A 17903-nucleotide genomic window follows, 5' to 3' on the forward strand; every position below is an offset into this window, starting at 1 on the left:
CTGAGTAGTCTGAGCTTAGTCTTATTGACTCTCCTTGGTAGATGAGTTGTTTTTTTTTTTTTTATCCCTAGCTGCTCTTAAAATTCTCTCTTTATCTTTGGTTTTGGCAAGTTTGATTATAATATGTCTTGGTGACTTTCTTTTGGGATCTACCTTATGTGGGGATTGGTGAGCATCTTGGATAGATATTTTCTTATCTTTCATGATATCAAGGAAGTTTTCTGCCAACAAATCTTCAACTATTCTCTCTGTGTTTTCTGTTATCCCCCTGTTCTGGTACTCCAATCACTGGTAGGTTATTCGTCTTGATAGAGTTCCACATAATTCTTAGAGTTTCTTCATTTTTTTAAATCCTTTTATCTAATTTTTCCTCACATAAGTTTATGTCAAGTGCTTTGTCTTCAGTCTCACTAATTCTTACTTCTATTGCTTCAATTCTGCTCCTGTGACTTTCTATTGAGTTGGCTAATTCTGAAATTTTATTGTTAATCTTCTGGATTTCTGATTGCTGTCTCTCTATGGATTCTTGCAGCCTATTAAATTTGTCATTCTGCTTTTCAATAGCCTTCTTAAGATCCTCTGTTGCTTTGTCTGTGTGTTCCTTAGCTTGGTCTGCATTTTGCATGATCTCCTTCCTGATCTCTTGAAGAGTTCTGTATGTTAATCTTTTGTATTTCGACTCCAGTAATTCCAAGAAATTCTCTTCCTCCAGAAAATTTCTTGATTGTTTATTTTGGGAGCTTGCTGAAGCCATCTTGGATTGCCTCTTTATGTGATTTGATATTGAGTGTTGTCTCCAAGCCACCAATAAGTTATTATATTTATTTTGTGTATGCTTACTGTGTCCTAGCTTCTTGTTTTGTTTTGTTTTGATATGCCCACGCAGGCTGGTCATGTGAGCTAATTTGATGACTGGCACCTTTGAAGCTCTAACATCCTGCCACCAGGTGGTTAGATCTGTTACTAAGTATGTGAGCCCAGGAGTGCGTTTACTTGTCTTGTATGGATTCAGCTCAGGTGTCCAGGTAGTGAGTCACCAAGTGTGTGGTGCAGGCTCTCACCTCCAGTCCTAGACCGGCATAGGTGATTGGTGTAGGCACAGGTATCTGGCTGCAGTAGGGGGTCATGCGCTGAGCAAGGCAGGGGGTTGATGGCTGCTGCTCAGTGTCTGAGAGGAAAGTGTGTCCCTGTTCCTTAGAGCACATAAGTGGGTGGGTTTTGCAGTCGGACTATGAGCACCCAGTGCTCTTGGCTGTAAGGACTGGGGGGCACCACTTATTCTTGGACCCCTGTCACAGGTGGCTAGGTGGCATGGGTGAAGCCACCAGTCCTCAGGCCCCTGATGTGAGTAGGTGAGGACCCTGCTTAGTGGGCAGAGCAGTGTCAAATGTCATGAGCCTACCACTTCACAGTGAAACAGCTGAAGTTAGACTTTAGGTATATACTCTGTTGTACTGTGGTAATGAGGGCCTGCACTGTTGAAATGGGCCCACACAGGTCTATGCAGGGGTGAAAGACACTCAAAGTCTATGGACTCCTTATGCCTGTGCAAAGGCAAAGAAGCCGTGCCTGCCCTGGGTTCCTGGCTTAGGGGAGCTGGCAGATTATCTTTTCCTGTTTGTTAATTTGTCCCTCTCCAAGGCCAGGAGAATGGCTCAGGGCACGTGACAGGTCTTCCTTCCGGCCCAGGGGATTTGGTAATCTCTGAAGCCTGCCCGAACCCAGTAGGGAGCGGGGAGGTAAATAGGAGAGAAATTTTTCCAAAAGGTGAGTGTTTTTGATCTGCATGGTAGGCCGGACACAAGTTCTTATCTTTTGTCAATTGAGGGCTGCTTTTCACTGGTTCTGGATGCCTGAGTAGACTCTCTGCCGCTGGGTCTCTCTCAATGTGGAAAACGCCTCCCAAGCATCCTTGCTTGCCCCACTGTGCACATGAGCTGATCTGGCCTGAAGGGCTCTGGCTCCTGCCAGATCAGGTCTGACAACTCCTCGCTGCTTCCGAACCGTCTCTCCCTCCCCCACCACTCAGTCCAATTCCTCACCTTTGCCTTTGATGTTCAGGCCTCCTAGATTGTCATATATAATCGATTCATTTTTTTTTTTTTTTTTTTGGGTCTTTGTTGTACGAGGAACCACAGGGAGTGTCTGACTACTCCACCATCTTGGCCCCCAACAGGGACTTTTCTTAAAGATGCCACATATATCTTGAGCCCAAGAAGTAGCCTCAAGAAGCAGAGCAGATACGAAACCTTCAAATCAAGAGACAATCATATAGGCAGTGTAGAAAATAAAAAACTGTTAGTTGCTCATCAGTCTTTTCTTAACCAGTTATTCCCAGAGCAAATACCATCTCAACAACTTTCTTTTTGGAAATTATAAACCAAGATGTTATAAGTGATTATTTTAGAGTGTTAGAAGTCTTGCTTATTGTATAATTTGCCTACAGCGAATATGTATTACTTTCATAGTAAGAAAAAAAGTTATTTGTAAAAAAAATTAAATCACTCACATGCCTAAACCAAAAATAACCAAACATATTGCCATTGAGTCGGTTCTGACTCATAGCAGCCCTCTAGGACAGAGTAGAACTACCGCATAGGGTTTCCAAGGCTGTAATCTTTACAAAAGCAGACTGCCACATCTTCTCTGCGGAGCAGCTGGTGGATTCCAGCTGCTCACCTTTAGGTTAGCAGCCAAGCACTTAACCACTGTGCTACCAGGGCTCCTATTTACATGCCTACTTTCTCTCAGATTGGCTATTTTCATTCATTTGTATTCCCTTCTAGGCCTTGCCAATTCATACATAATTTGTCAGTACGTGTAATTAAACAGAGATGCATTCTGTAATTTCAAAACACTGTTGCACATGAAAAACAGACACCAGAGACCTGCTGTGATGTGAGCCATGGTCACCTAGACCCTAGTCTGTTGAGACTCTGTCTCATGCTGTCATCTGTCAAGCGATCTTGTCATAGGACCTGTTTGGGTGATGAGGTATCGAAGGCAAATGTTCCTTTGTTTTTTGCCTGTGAAAATGTATAGTTTGTTAATAGTACCACCGACTGTTTGGAATAAGAGATCTGCTCAGTGGAAAAAAAGACATGAATAGGTTTTGATTTTTATGGGGCTGAATCAGCCAAATCAAATGCAGGCTTTCCTGAAGCTTCCAAGATTTTAATGGAAACTCACGCGCTTCAGAACTTTGCTGCCTAATTATAATTCATGTCTTTTGCAGAAACATTACAGGGTGGACCAAAAGGAAAATGTTAGACATGTCCACTTGTGACTTCTATTGTGTTACTTCTAGAGTGCCAACTGCATACGTTGAATGACCTGGTGCGTGCAGAGACACGAGCCATGCCCTAGTTTCTAGCAGGCTGTGCCACTTCAGTAGGAAGGAGAAAGACAAACCTGAAGTATAGCAAATACAGGGTACATTCTCAGATACAGAGTCAACCTTCTATACAGGATTATGTATAATTCACTAGTGTCAGAATTTAATTTGAAAACCTAATGGCAATCATAAACCTTCATTGTCTTCATAAGAGAGGCCCTTTTGAAGCCCAGAAAAATGGAACCATCTAAATTTAATTTTAATGAGTGTTGTTTTATTTTTTAAACAGGTCTAACTGGTATCAAAGGAGAAAAAGGAAATCCAGGCATCGGAACCCAAGGTCCAAGAGGCCCCCCTGGGCCAGCAGGTAAATTATCCTACCTAACAAGAAGTAAGGTGTAAATCCTGATTTTTTATATTCATTGAAATTTAATGTGAAGAAGATGGCCATATTACATCCTTGCATCTAATGGAATGGCTGTTTCTCTTTCATTTTATTGGGAGGCCAGTTTGCTATTAACGATACTTCCAATATACAGACCTGAAAGGTTATAGCATATTCTGTGATCTTGTTGGTTGTATGAGTTAGGATAGGATAGGGTACGAGTAGTAGCAAATAAATCCCAAATGCTTAGTGAGTTGACATAACAAAGGCTTATTTCATACTCACACCAAGTTTATGTGGGTAGACGGCTCTCCTCCATTTTGGGACACCTGACCTCCATCATGGAACATCTGGCTTCCAAGAGAAAGGTAAAGGAGGCACATCAGCTCTTAATTTCCTCAATGGAGAATGGCATATGTCACTTCCACTCATATTTTACTGGTAAGAACTGGTCACAGAGCCCCAACTGAACTGTAAGGGAGACTGGGAAATTTGGAGGAACACATGGGTATGTGGTGAACACTAATAGCTTCTGCCATGGTAGTCTTAAGGAGCCCTGGTGGCACAATGGTTAAGTGCTTGGCTGCTAAACTAAAGGTTGGCAGTTCAAATACATGGTTCAACCCACCCGGAGGTTCTGCAGGAGAAAGACCTGTTGATCTGCTTCCATGAAGATTAAAAAAACAACAACAACAAACCCGTTGCTGTCCAGTCAATTCCGAATCTTAGTGACCCTATAGGACACAGCAGAACTGCCCCATAGGGTTTCTAATCTTTAAGGAAGCAGACTGCCACATCTTTCTTCTGCACAGCAGCTGCTGGGTGTGAACCACCAACCTCTTGGTTAACAGCCAAGCTCTTTAACTACTGCACCACCAGAGTTCCTTCCATGAAGATTACAGCCTAGTAATCTTTCCTATGTGGCAGTTCTACTCTAGGCATTCTATTCCCATGCCTGAAATTGACTTGATGGCATCTAAAAACAAGTAACAATATGAGAGTCTTACTGAATGAGTTTTGTGTTTTGTGTACATTATTACGTGCTTTTAGAATGGTCTCCAGATGACCAGACTTGTTATTAGAATTGTAAATTTGCAATCCTGTTATATATTTACAATCACAGTCTTAACCACTTTGAATCAAATGCTTTACAGAGTTTTCTTTCCAACCTAATAATGATTTTGGAAAATATTTTTCTAGAAGATATTCCTAATGTAACAGGTTCATTTAGAATGGAAATACTCCTATAGTTAGAGATTGTTAGAGGGACTAATCTGGCATCATGCTTTGTAGAGAGTGGGTGCTTGGTAAGTGTTGATTGAATGGAACTGAATGTATCTGAAAGCCACCAAAAAAAAAAAAAAAAAAAAAAAAACCAAGCCCATTGCTGTGGAGTCAGTTCTGACCCTATAGGACAGAGTAAAACTTCCCCATAGGATTTCCAAGGAGCAGCTGGTGGATTTGAACTGCCAACCTTTTGGTTAGCAGCCAAGCTCTTAACCACTGTGCCAGCAGGGCTCGCTGAAAGCCACAGAGCTATTCAAATACAAGGGGATATTTGTCCAACTTTTCTTTTTGGTCCCATTTGAAAACTTTCATTTCTAGTTGAAAAATGCCTTTTAAGCTGTTGGAATCCAGATCCGAGAAACAAACAAATATACAAACCAAAATACCCAGTCTGACAAACTTAATCTCACATGTTAATCTCTTTCCCATTTTTTGCTCAGTCTGAGTCCTTAATTGACCTTTCTGCTGATAGTAAGCTAGCTGAAAGAAATTTTGGATTAGTATATTGAGTCTCATTTCAAAGTGTTCATTTGTCTCCTCCAGGATAATTTCTTTCAGATTCTGACTAATTTATTTTAAATATCTGGAGCCAGAAGCCAGTACTGATTTGCATGACTATTCTAACTAAATTATGAGGGCAAGCTTTGAGTCTGTGCACATGTGTGTGTACATGTGCGTGTACATTAAATTCTTTTTTTTTAATTTGAGGCATCATCCTTTTTTTTTAAATAACATTACATTGTGTTTTAGGCGAAAGTTTACACAGCAAATTAGGTTCCAACTTAACAATTTTCATACAGACTGTGTTCATGCCATTGGTTACAACTTTGACAATGTGTCAGCATTCTCATTATTCCCATCTGTTTCCATCGATCTAGCTTCCCTTCCTCTCCTTGCCTTCTCATCTTTGCTTTTGGGTAAATGGTGACCATTTGGTCTCATGTGTAGTTGATTGTTTAAGGGAGCACATTACTCAAGGGTGATTTTGTATGTTTTATAAGACAATCTATTATTTGCTGAAAGGTGACCTGCAGAAATAGCTTCAGTTCCGAGTTCAAAGGGTATTTTTAGGTGACAGTCTCGGGTTCCTCTAGTCTCTTAGCAGTCCAGTAGGTCTAGCCTTTTTTAGGAATTTGAATTTTGATCTACATTTTTCTCCCATTCTATCCATACATTGAATTCTTAAACAATTGTATTGGATAATAGAAGCTCCATGAAGAAAACAAGGTTAAGGGTAGTATTCTCCTTTTCCCTCAGTATCCAAGAAGTAATAGAAAAGAATATGTTTTGCTTCCTATTCCTGAGCTAATTAAAATTGTGGACCTCCGTGAGAATGTGTGATTGCAGTGTGATCCTCTACCCAGGGAATCTAGTATAGGAGTAAGAGCTCAATGAGTCGGAAGACACAGGTTATCCTAATTGTCAAGATGTGTAAGCCTGCTTCTTGTAAGAATTAGTTGACCTCTTGCTGGTCTAATAACTCACCTTATTATGATAAAAAAACAAAAACCTATTTTCATTTGCGGGTGCTTCTTAGGACCTTCAGGAGAGAGTCGACCTGGCAGTCCTGGACCACCTGGCTCTCCTGGACCAAGGGGTCCACCAGGCCACCTGGGGGTGCCTGGACCACCAGGTCCTTCTGGCCAGCCTGGATACTGCGACCCTTCTTCTTGTTCTGCCTATGGCGGGAGAGGTGAGTGCCAGCCTTCTCGTGGACTTTGAGTGATTTTTGACAATGGTTAATGTCATAATGGGAGAGGGTGCCATGATAAGCTTGTGGGAAGAAAGCAGAACTTAAACTCCTCACTGCCTGAAATTATCCACAGCGTCTTCTACAAAGTATGAATTACTATAGAGGCTACCCCTTTAAAAACCTTAAGAAGAAATTCTAAAGAATAGCACTTATGTCTTCCTGGCTTCCAAATGATGATCCACACGGACTAGGCCTCTGACCCTATATTTGGTTGTTGGAGGACCTGAATGAGTGTTCTGGCATGCCCCCATTCTATGTTACTGCTGTGATGTGACTGTGATCTCCTGTTAATTATACACGTATTTTGGGGAAACCTCAAACCTAGAACTTCCCCCATAGTTAGAAGGGCCCCCTAGATTCTTTTAGGTGACATTCTGCCTACCACATACATTTTAGGTGACCAAAGATAGTTTTAAGAAAAAATGAAAGTGGCCATATTGTCCTTGCCTCATCACCAACTCCTGGACTGAGAGTCTGAAAAGATCATGCTTCCTAAAAACATCTGCAGTTTACATGCTATTACAAAGCTGACGCACCAGGCAATGGGACATTTTCTGACATAGTTACTCTTGGAAGCATCCAGAGAGAGGTTCAGAGAGTGCTACAGGGCAATGGACTTATTAGTGTGTGGATTTTGAATTCTCTGCTTCAGGAGAGATTTAACCTTAGTTGCCAGAGGAACTGGTCAAAGTTTTGCTGATGTGTTTTTCTCTGTTCATCTTTTCCCTCCCTGCTCTCTCAAATTCCCCTGTCCCTTGTTAAGACCTGATCCCTTACAATGATTACCAGCACTGACGTGGAAATCCTCCACTCTGATTGCATTGGCCAGGGTATTTGGCTATGGATACAGAACTATCCTGTTGACCACCACCACCAAGCCCCTGCCCCTAACAATGGGCACTTCTCTTCCCTGCCTCACCTGCTTCTCTGCCTGCCCGGTTTCACATCACTTGCCCTCTTTGCTCCAAACGCGATGCAGTGATAATACTGGAACTTAATCCAACTGTAATAGAAACTGACTGCTCCATGTCAGCCTGGGTTAGGTATATGATTATGTACCAACAACTCATCCCAAATTCTCTAGTAATAAAGTTACCTAAATGTGTCTTCTCCTCTTTCCTGTCCCCACACACGATTCACGGGTATCTTGTTCCCTGACCACGCTTCTCACCCTTCCTCCTCGCTCTCCCATGGTGATGGACATCTAACATGAGATCTGTTTTCAAAATTTATTTTTCTTTCATAATTTTGCTGAGTTTTCAGGGTTTCTTTTGTAAATAAAAGATATAATATTTAAGCAGTCGGCTGTGATTCTAGTTTTCTAACAATTTCTGTAATGTATCTGTTCCTTCCTTCTTTACTAACCATCTGAAACCTCATGGGAAAGGTGGAAGCGGCAACGTGGTGGATTAAGGTAAATACGGCTTTCTACCTAAGTAGGAGATCTCTCTGGTTTAGTGACCAAATCTAGGTCTCTATGGACCCATATGAGGGGAGAATATCAATTTAAGTTTTCTGGGTTCTATCAAGTCCCCACCCCCGCTCTTCCTCTCTAGCTTCCCATCCTGATCAGCCGGAATTCACCCCTGTCCAAGATGAGCTGGAGGCCATGGAACTGTGGGGCCCTGGAATCTGATAGATTCAGTAGAAATTTGAAGATCAACCACAAGAACTCTTACGGAAACATATTCAAGAAGAATGTTGCTATGTGGTTTGTATGCTACCTTTGGGGGCTCATTTCAGCAGCCTAAATCTCCTCCTTGGAAAATGTTAATATTATTTTTACTGTTAAAAAAAAATTCCCTTTGTAACACCACAGAATTGATTTCCCTTTGCTGTTTTAATGGCACACCAGATTACTTGTGTTTTCAGAGAAGAGGAATTGGAAATAAAAAATTGAACCCTGGAATCTTTTCTCTGTTCAATGATCTCAGGACCCAAAATGCAACATGATAGCTATGATGATAGTTGGGGGAAATGGGATCCCAGCAGAAAAGAGATTAAATGGGATTCAAAGATTATACCATTCTTTCCTGTCCCCTATGGAAATGACCTTGCTGATAAGAAAAAGGAGATTATTGGAGAAACTACCTCTTGCTTAATCGCTCAACTCTGAGATTGCTTGGGAACTGGAATCACCACTATCGAAGAAGAAATGTTAGGATATAACCTTTCTGAATAGATTTAGTTTTTCTGTGCTTTTTGACTCTTGTAAAATCGTGATTTTCCACCAGCTGCTGTTGCAAAGAGATACAGTTTTGACGAACAATTTATCCTGCAGTATGTTCCAGGGCTTGCCTTTTCTTATCTACATGTATTACTTTGTACATGCAGATAAGTTATTGCAAACCTATTTCCATTCTGTGTTTTATGCAAGTAAAAATTTAAAACAATGTATTGGATTCTTCTTGCTGTATTTCTAAACATTATTTTGAACTTTATTAGTCTCAGCTGAATTTCTACCAGAAAAACAGCATTTGCCTTCGTTTAGGTAAGCATTCAAACTTTCATTCATTTGTTTATTTATTCATTCATTCGGAGTGGAGTAGGAAGCTTAATAGAAGAGGTAGTTGACCTGGGTCTAAGAGACTGGCAAAACTTTATCATTTATTTATCACCCCATAACTGATTGCCATCGAGTTGATTCTGACTCATGGCGACTCCATGTTTGTCAGAGTAGATCTGTGCTCCATGAAGTTTTCAATGGCTGATTTTTCAGAAGTAGATTGCCAGGCCCTTCTTCTGAGATATCACTGGGTGGACTTGAACCTCCAACCTTTCAGTTAGCAGCCAAGCACATTACTGTGCTTGCAGCAAAGGCAGTGCAAATACATGACTGATGGTGAATAAGTGTTCACAAATGGTTAACCAAGAAGCCCATCTATCACTGGCATTGAGAAATGCTTGAGAAGTTTTAGAAGACAGGAAGTGAGGTTGGATCTAAGCAATAATTTGTCTTTTGCTCACGAAGGTAGACGCTCAACATTTGAGAAAGATTTAGTTTCTCTTATTTGCTTGTTGAAAACAGAAATGAAAGCGAACCATAAACTTAGGTTCCATTTCCTCTGTAGCATCTCCCCCCACTGCAAAAAAACCAAACCTGTTGCTGTTGAGTCGATTCCGACTCATAGCGACCCTATAAAACAGAGTAGAATTGCCCCATAGGGTTTCCAAGGTAGATTCAAACTGCCAACCTTTTGGTTAACAGCCAAGTTCTTAACCACTGTGCCACCAGGGCTCCTGCATCTCCCAAGTAACAGATAATTTTAAAAAGTAGGGATGGGATCATTTACAAGCAGAAGCTGGATTCTCCCCAGATCAGGAAAACGATGAGAATAGTGTCTGTCTGATAATTAGGTTCTCTGGTCCACTGGCCTCCAGAGGACTCTCTGACCTTGGTTCCCCTCACACAGATCTGGTTTAAGACCCCTCCATCCAAAGAATTCAAACAGTAGGGTCTACTTGCGTGCTTTTAGCTATCTTCCCAAATAGTTTGTTGGTACCTTTGCAGGAGATGAAAGAGGACTGTGAGCAGATAACCAAGAACCATTCTCTTTTGGTGATGGCATATGGTTCAATACGTAGAGAGCAGACTGATGAAGGAACACAGGCACAAGGTCAATCAAGATGGCCTGACCTGGGAATCGCCTAAGAGAACTCCTCCACCGTAAATGACTGGATGTGTGATTAGACTTCATGCCCATTGTCTTAGTTTGCTAGGACTGCCATAATAAATTACAAAAAAATGGACGACTTTAAGGAACATTAGTTTATTGTCTCACAGATCTGGAGGCTAGGATTCCAAATCAGGATATATCAGCCATGTCAGTACCTTCTCAGAGTTCTGAGACAGGAACTGTTCCATGTCTTTCTCCTAGCTTCTAGTGGCTGCTGGAAATCCTTGGTGTTCCTTCGCTGCTTGTAGGTGTGTCTTCACATGGCATCTTCTCCCTGTGTATGACTTTCTTTCTGCGTCTGTTCTCTCCTTTGTAAGACATCACTCAAAGGGATTAGGACTAGCACCGCCCCCCCTTCCTCTGGAATGACTTAACTGATAATATCTTCAAAGAAAGACTCTGTTTCCCAAACAAGGTGCAGGGGTTAGAATTTCAGCATATCTTTTTGGGTGACACAGTTCAATCCATAACACCCATGTATCTGAGATTTCTTGGTCTGTGACATTTAGCAAGTGAGATAGAGAAGAATATTCTGTATGTTTTCATTTTGGTCTTTGGAAACATAGGCTAATATCATGCCACTCAGAAGACTCTCAAAGTTTGTTGTACATGATGAACCATAAACCACTTGAGATTCTAATCATTCACATCATTCTTAAGTTGTACAAATACACTTGGGTTTGATGTACTTGGTGTCTTAGTTATCTAGTGCTGCTACAACAGAAATACCACGAATTGGTGGCTTTAACAAACAGAAATTTATTTTCTCACAGTTTAGGAGGCTAGAAATCCAAATTCAGGGCATTGGCTCTAGGGGAAGTCTTTCTCTTTCTGTTGGCTCTGGAGGAAAGTCCTTGTCTCTTTGAGCTTCTGCTCCTGAGCGATCTTCATGGGGCTTAGCATCTCTTTTCCTCATCTCTGCTTCCTAGCTTGCTTGTTTAATCTCTTTTATATCTCAAAAGAGATTGACTCAAGCTATACCCTACACTAATCCTGCCTCTTTAACATAACAAGACTTGAAAAAAAGGTGTAGGAGGAGAATTCCAAGCCCGAGGTTTGTCCAGGACAAAGCCTGTTTGTCAGGGAAGTATTTGGCATGTTCAAGGAACTAAAAAAGGGCCGGTATGGCTGCAGTGTGAAGGGTAGAGTGAACAAGATAAGACTGGAGACAAAGCAAGCAGGATTGTGGGCACCAAGTTGGTAATTGGATTTTCTTTTATTTTAAATTCAGTGAGAAGCAATTTAGGGGTTTTTAGCAGAGGAGGAACATGATCTGGTGTACATTTTAAGTCAGTGAAGTGAAAAACTACTCTTCCAGCCACTCACCTTGCTGAACATCTGTTTTGAAGCCATCATTGAGCAGGCCTACTCGAGAGCTTTAAAGTTGCATTAAGTTGGGCCCTCGAGCCCTGGTGGCCTAGTGGTTAAGTGCTCAGCTGCTAACCAAAAGGTTGGCAGTTCGAACTCATCAGCCGCTCCATGGGAGAAATCTGTGGCAGTCTGCTTTCGTAAAGATTACAGCCTTGGAAACCCTATGGAGCAGTTCTACTCTGTCTTGTAAGGTCGCTATGAGTTGGAATCAACTTGATGGTATTAGGGGACCCTAGAGGCTGAAGATACCTAATTAATTAGTACTCCATCAGTTATCAGACCACGTCTAGTCACCTCCCCCACCACGTCACTCACTTCCTCTAAGTTGTTTTGCAGACCCTCTGGAGAGTCCTGGACGGTCCAGATCTAACCAGCTCAGAATGGTCAGACATGCGCAGAACAAAGATGACCAACAGACGACCCCGGGCCACCACACATGCTCAGTAACGCAAGAGAACTCAAGACAAGGAATGAAAAGACTCATGTTAAGGAACCAAAATCACCGGATATATGTCATTGGCAGTAGCCGAGCCCATTTCAAAAGCGAAGAGTCCTTCGGCCACTTCCAGGCCAAGTCTTAGCCCCACCTCATAATAAATAATCGATAAAAGCTATGAAGTAAGAACTTTCTGATCCTGCCCACCACCTTCCTCCACTCCTATACGAATGTGTATAAGTATAAAATGTGATTGCTCACTCAAATTGAGGAACTCAATCCAAGGTTGATACCTCTGAGTTCCTGCTTGCTAGCCTGCGAAATAAACTTTCTTCCTCTCAAAACCAGCATCTGAGAGATTGGCTTCTTGCCTGCTCGGCGCAGACCCATTAGTCCAGTTACAATTTCTGGCACCCCAGATGGGACCTTAAACAGTTCTATCTACTGTTTGCCCAGTTTCCTTGGAGCCCTGCCAGCTATGGCCCGACTTATTGGCACCCTCAGTGTGCGCCTAGATCTCTTTTGATTCAGAGGACGCCGGTAAGTTTGAGCCTGGTGGGCAGTGTTCTTGGTTATGGTATAGTTATGGCAGCTCTGAGAGGGCGAAACAGATCTGGTCTGGTCGGGAGGCACCAGACGGATAAGTCCGTTCCCCAGATACTGTCAGGCGGGGACTGGGAAGTTCAAACGGACGAAGACTGCTAAGAAACCCCTGGTGTGAGTTCCAGTTCAGGGCTCACAATCTGTGGGGTTGAGGTGACACACCTAGACACCTCCGCCATTAATTGCCATTGATCCTGGGGTCCTGAGACTATCCTCTGGTCTGGTGTGAACTCATTCCGTTTGTGCGTGTATGTGCGTGTATGTGTGCATGCTGTGTAGAGAATGATAGGCACACTGTTAATCCTCAAGTGTTCGCCATTGTGTTGTATTTTAAAGAATTGGAAACAGTTCATCTATGGGGATATGAAAAAGAAAGTCATGATCAAGTACTGTAATCAGGACTGGGTACAGTATTCCCTAGGGTTGAGCAAAAATTGGCCGATTTTCAGTTCTTTATCTTATGATACCATATTGTAGTTAGTGTTGTTTTGCAAAAGGGAGGAAAAATGGGATGAAATCCCTTATGTGCAGGCCTTCATGGCCTTATATCAAAACAGAAATTTACAGAAACAATGTAAATTAATGATTCAGAGGGCAGAAAAGCTATAAGGCCAGAAAGACAAAGAGGAAGAGATTTTAGAAGAAAGTGAACCTGGGGAATCTCTCCCTCTCCCAACAGCATGCCCACCTTATGTGCCGGGGGCGGCAACTGCCATCTCCTCGGCCATGACTCCGGGACCCAGCAAGGGTCAGAAACCAGAAAGGGAGGCTAAGAAAACAGCAGAAACTTATATCCCCGATTAGAGCACCTCTCCTCACACCCGCAGTGGTGTTCAATTCAACCAGGGGCCTCCCTCTTCTGATAAAAGACAAGGGCAGTTTCCTCTTCGCCAGGTTCTGGTGAGAATAGATAATCAAGGGGTGCCCCATGGCTTTGTGTGGGTGCACGCTTCTTTTACTTCTACTGACTTACTGAACTGGAAGAGATCAATGCCCAGTTACCGAGAAGACCCCAGGCAGATGGTAGAGTTTTTTCAGAATGCCTTTGATACTCACCAACCAACATGAGCAGATGTACAAGCCCTCCTCCGAGGCCTATTGACTCAGGAGGAAAGGAGGATGGTTTTAGAGAAGGCAAAACAGGAGGCAGGAAGACTTCATGAGGAAAGAAACAACCCAGCTAGGCGGCCAGCAGATGTAGCCGTGCCCCTTCAAGACCCCAAGTGGGATCCAAACCAGGCTAATGATATGATTTTCTTACGACATTATTAAGAATATATTCTAGAGGGGCTCTGACGGGGAGTTCCCAAACCTAAAACCTGTAACAAAATTCAAGAGGTTCACCAAAAGCCAGATGAGAATCCCTCTGCCTTCCGCAAGAGTGTCCTAGAAGCTTACAGAAAACATGCTGATGTAAATCCTGATGACCCTACTTTCCAGAAAGTTGTTAACCTGACTTTTATCTCTGAGTGCACCTGACATAAGGCACAAGTTACAGAAACTAGAAAATGAGCTAGATATGACCACATTGCAATTAGTTGAGGCAGCCTTTAAAGTCTACGATAACCGAGACCAGGAACAGGAGAAGAAGCACCGAGAAATGAAACAGCAAGTTAGCCTGCTGTCTGTTGCCCTGGGTGGGCCGAGGGGTTCGCCAACACACAGAAAAGTAAGCACCCCAGGCTCTAGGCCTCTGGTCCCACATTACAACTCAGGGCGCACAGCAAAGCTAGGGCCCCAACAGTGGGCCAATTGCAAACAAGAAGGCCGCTGGAAACGAGAATGTCCTAACTGCCCGACCTGGGGTCAGAAGGAATGCCCACCTCAAAGGACATACTCCAGGGAAGTGGCACAGGTGAGGATCACGAGTGATGGGGCCTGGGGGCTCTACCACTTCCCGGGTGGATTCCCATCTCCCACAAAGAGCCCCGGGTACAGCTGAAAGTGGGCAATCAACTTATAGACTTCCTGGTGGACACTGGAGCCACCTATTCAGTATTAAATATGCTTACTAGCCCATTGTCCCTAAAGACGCTTTGCCATTACAGGTGTCTCAGGAGAGACAGTTAAAAGAAGTTTTCTCCAGCCCACAAACTGTAAAATTGAAGGTAGAATCCTGACTCAGTTTTCTTTACATGCCTGAATGCCTGACCCCCTTGTTAGGGTGGGATTTATTAACAAAACTGAATGCACAAGTTTCATTTCATCAAGGACAGTTACAGGTCCAGGTTCCACCAGACAAGGGATGGGCCCTGCAAGCGGCCCTGCTCCAAGGAGATATCACCCCGGGAACTGGACCTATTCCAGAGACCATTCTTTACCAGGTAAGGCCCGAAGTTTAGAAGGCTGAAATTCCAGGACAAGCTACCACCACTGAGCCTGTAGAGGTAAAATTAAAATTAGGGGCCGTATTCCCTCGGGTTAAACAGTACCCTTTGAGACAGGAAGCCCAAGAGGAAATCAAACCTCACATACAGAAATTCTTGAAATATGGACTCATTCGGCCCTCCCAGTCTCCCTATAATACCCCCATTCTCCCAGTGAAGAAACTGGGAACAGGAGAATACAGGTTTGTGCAAGAATTAAGAGCCGTAAATCACATTGTTGAAGATATACATCCTGCTGTACCGAACCCCTATACGCTCTTGGTCATCATACCCCCAAATCATGAATGGTTCACAGTCTTAGACTCAAAAGATGCCTTTTTTGCCTCCCGCTGAGGGAGGATGCCCACCCCTTGTTTGCCTTCGAATGGGAGGATCCAGACACAAAGGCTAAAACTCAATATTGTTGGATGGTCCTTCCCCAAGGGTTTAAGAACTCACCCACTATTTTTGGGGAGGCTCTCTGAAGAGAACTTTCCGAGATTAAACTCCTCTGTGAAGGACTAGTGCTCCAATATGTAGGTGATATCTTTATCACAAGCCCTATCAAAAGGGCCTCTGACAAAAATGCTATTGAAGTACTAAATTTCCTTGAAAAACAGGAATATAAAGCGTCCCAACAAAAGGCTCAAATCTCCCAGCAGCAAGTTAAATATTTGGGGTACAGCCTATCTAAAGGACAAAGGGATCTTTTACCAAAAAGGCGACTCGCCATTAGCCGAATAGCAGTTCCTAAAACAAAGACACAAGTCTGTGGGTTCCTAGGAATGGCCAGGTTCTGCAGAATTTGGATACCCAATTTTGGACTAATTGCTAAGCCCCTGTACCAGCCCAGTCAGGGGATAGACTCTGACCCTCTAGAATGGACTCCAGAATGTCATCAACCTTTCCTGGCCATTAAGGCCAAATTAATGAGTGCCCCAGCTCTTGGACTACCTAATCTGAGGAAACCCTTTGATTTATATGTACATTAGAGACAAGGGATAAGTTTAGGAGTCTTAACAGTTGGGGCTGTGGAAAGACCCATCGCCTGCTTCTCAAAAGAATTAGATCAGACAGCAAAAGGCTGGCCTCCATGTTTGTGGGTGGTGGCTGCCTTATGTGACATTGTGCAGGAAGCTGAGAAATTTACCCTCACTCAGCCCACTACTGTTCACACCCCTCATTCGGCCATCACAGTCCTTGAACAAAAAGGGGGACGTTGGCTCACTGTGGGAAGGTTTGGAAAATACCAGGCTATCCTTGATAATCCCAACATCAACCTTAAAGCAATCTCAACCCTTAACCCCGTGTCCCTCTCGCCAGGGCCAGGGGAAGAGGAAGGGCCAGAACATGATTGCGTTCAAATAATAGGTGAAGTTTTTTTTCCAGCAGCCCGCTTCTTCGAGATACTCTGCTTGCTAACCTGGACCTTGAAGTTTCTTCAGATGGCAGCACCTTCATAGATCAAGGGACATAATGGGCTGGAAACACTGTAGTGTCCCTTCACAGGACCTTACAGTCAGAAGCCCTTCCTCACGGAACTTCAGCCCAGAAGCCCAAACTGATCGCACTGACCAGAGCATTAGAATTGGGAAGAGGTAAAAGAATTAACGTTTACATGGCTTTGAGATACGCTTTTTCTATTGTACATGCACATGGGGTGATATGGAAAGAGAAGGGATTACTAATATCAGCCAATAATGAAGCTAAATATGGGACTGAGATTTTAAAGTTACTACAGGCAGTCCTCGTCCCTACTGAGGTGGCTGTTATACATTGTCCAGGCCATCAAGCCAGGGATAACACTTTAGCCAAAGGACATCGCTTGGCTAATCAAGCAGCTAAAGAAGCCATGAAAGCCAAAACCCCAGCACCGGTTTTGGCCCTTTTGCCTTATATAGACCTACAGGCCTTCACTCCAGGATATTCTCAACAAGATAAAGAAAAAGGAAGACAATGGGGTTTCTCAGAAGATAAAACAAAAAACATGTGGATGTATAATGATAATGGACAAATATTAGTACCAGCACACCTTATGTATGGTATAGTACAAGCCGCCCACTTCACCACCCATTATGGAAGGATACCCTGGCCACCTGGCTACAAAAGCTGATTGTAGGGTCTGACTTGTATAAAAATGTCCAACTTGTCACTCAACGGTGTATGCTCTGTGCAAAAAATAATCCCAAGAAAGGACTGTCGCCACCTATTGTCGGAGTGCAAGCCAAAGATATGAGACCTGGAGAAGACTGGCAGATAGACTTCACTGTCATGCCACCAATGACTGGAGGGATTAAGTTCTTGTTTTTGTAGATACTTTCACTAACTGGGTAGAGGCATTCCCTTGCAAAGCAGAGAAGGCTGCTGAAGTAAGTAAAGCCTTACTGAGAGAAATCATCCCAAGGTTTGGTTTACCTGTCTCCATTCAGAGTGACAATGGAGGGCTTCTGGCAAAATGGTGCTCTATGCAGAAGCACCACACCATCCCTCCACAGCAAAGATATGAAAAACTAAGCTGAATAGAGAAAACAGCAATCCTGAAACCCTAAAACATCAAATGAAGAGATAAAGAACTCAGCCAAGCACCAAATGGAGTGAGAAAACTGACAAGAGAATGGAGAGCGCGGAGCAGTTCATGCAGAGGTCCCCTATCAGCTAACGCAGCACGGATCCGCCATCTTGGACTCCTAT

General features: G+C 43.1%; 1 protein-coding gene across 1 annotated transcript in view; it reads left to right on the top strand.

Annotated features, from left to right (window-relative positions):
- Positions 1–9152, top strand: part of COL14A1 (collagen type XIV alpha 1 chain) — a 266930-nt gene extending 257778 nt beyond the window's left edge. Inside the window, exons 47-49 of the mRNA XM_023728170.1 lie at positions 3624–3701; positions 6544–6699; positions 8316–9152. Coding sequence (XP_023583938.1) covers positions 3624–3701; positions 6544–6699; positions 8316–8395 — 314 coding nt within the window. The 3' untranslated portion in view covers positions 8396–9152. The remainder of the gene's footprint in view (positions 1–3623; positions 3702–6543; positions 6700–8315) is intronic.
- Positions 9153–17903: the final 8751 nt, after the last annotated feature.

Source organism: Trichechus manatus, unplaced genomic scaffold (assembly GCF_000243295.1).
Source record: "Trichechus manatus latirostris isolate Lorelei unplaced genomic scaffold, TriManLat1.0 scaffold00022, whole genome shotgun sequence".
Taxonomy (NCBI): Eukaryota; Metazoa; Chordata; class Mammalia; order Sirenia; family Trichechidae; genus Trichechus; species Trichechus manatus.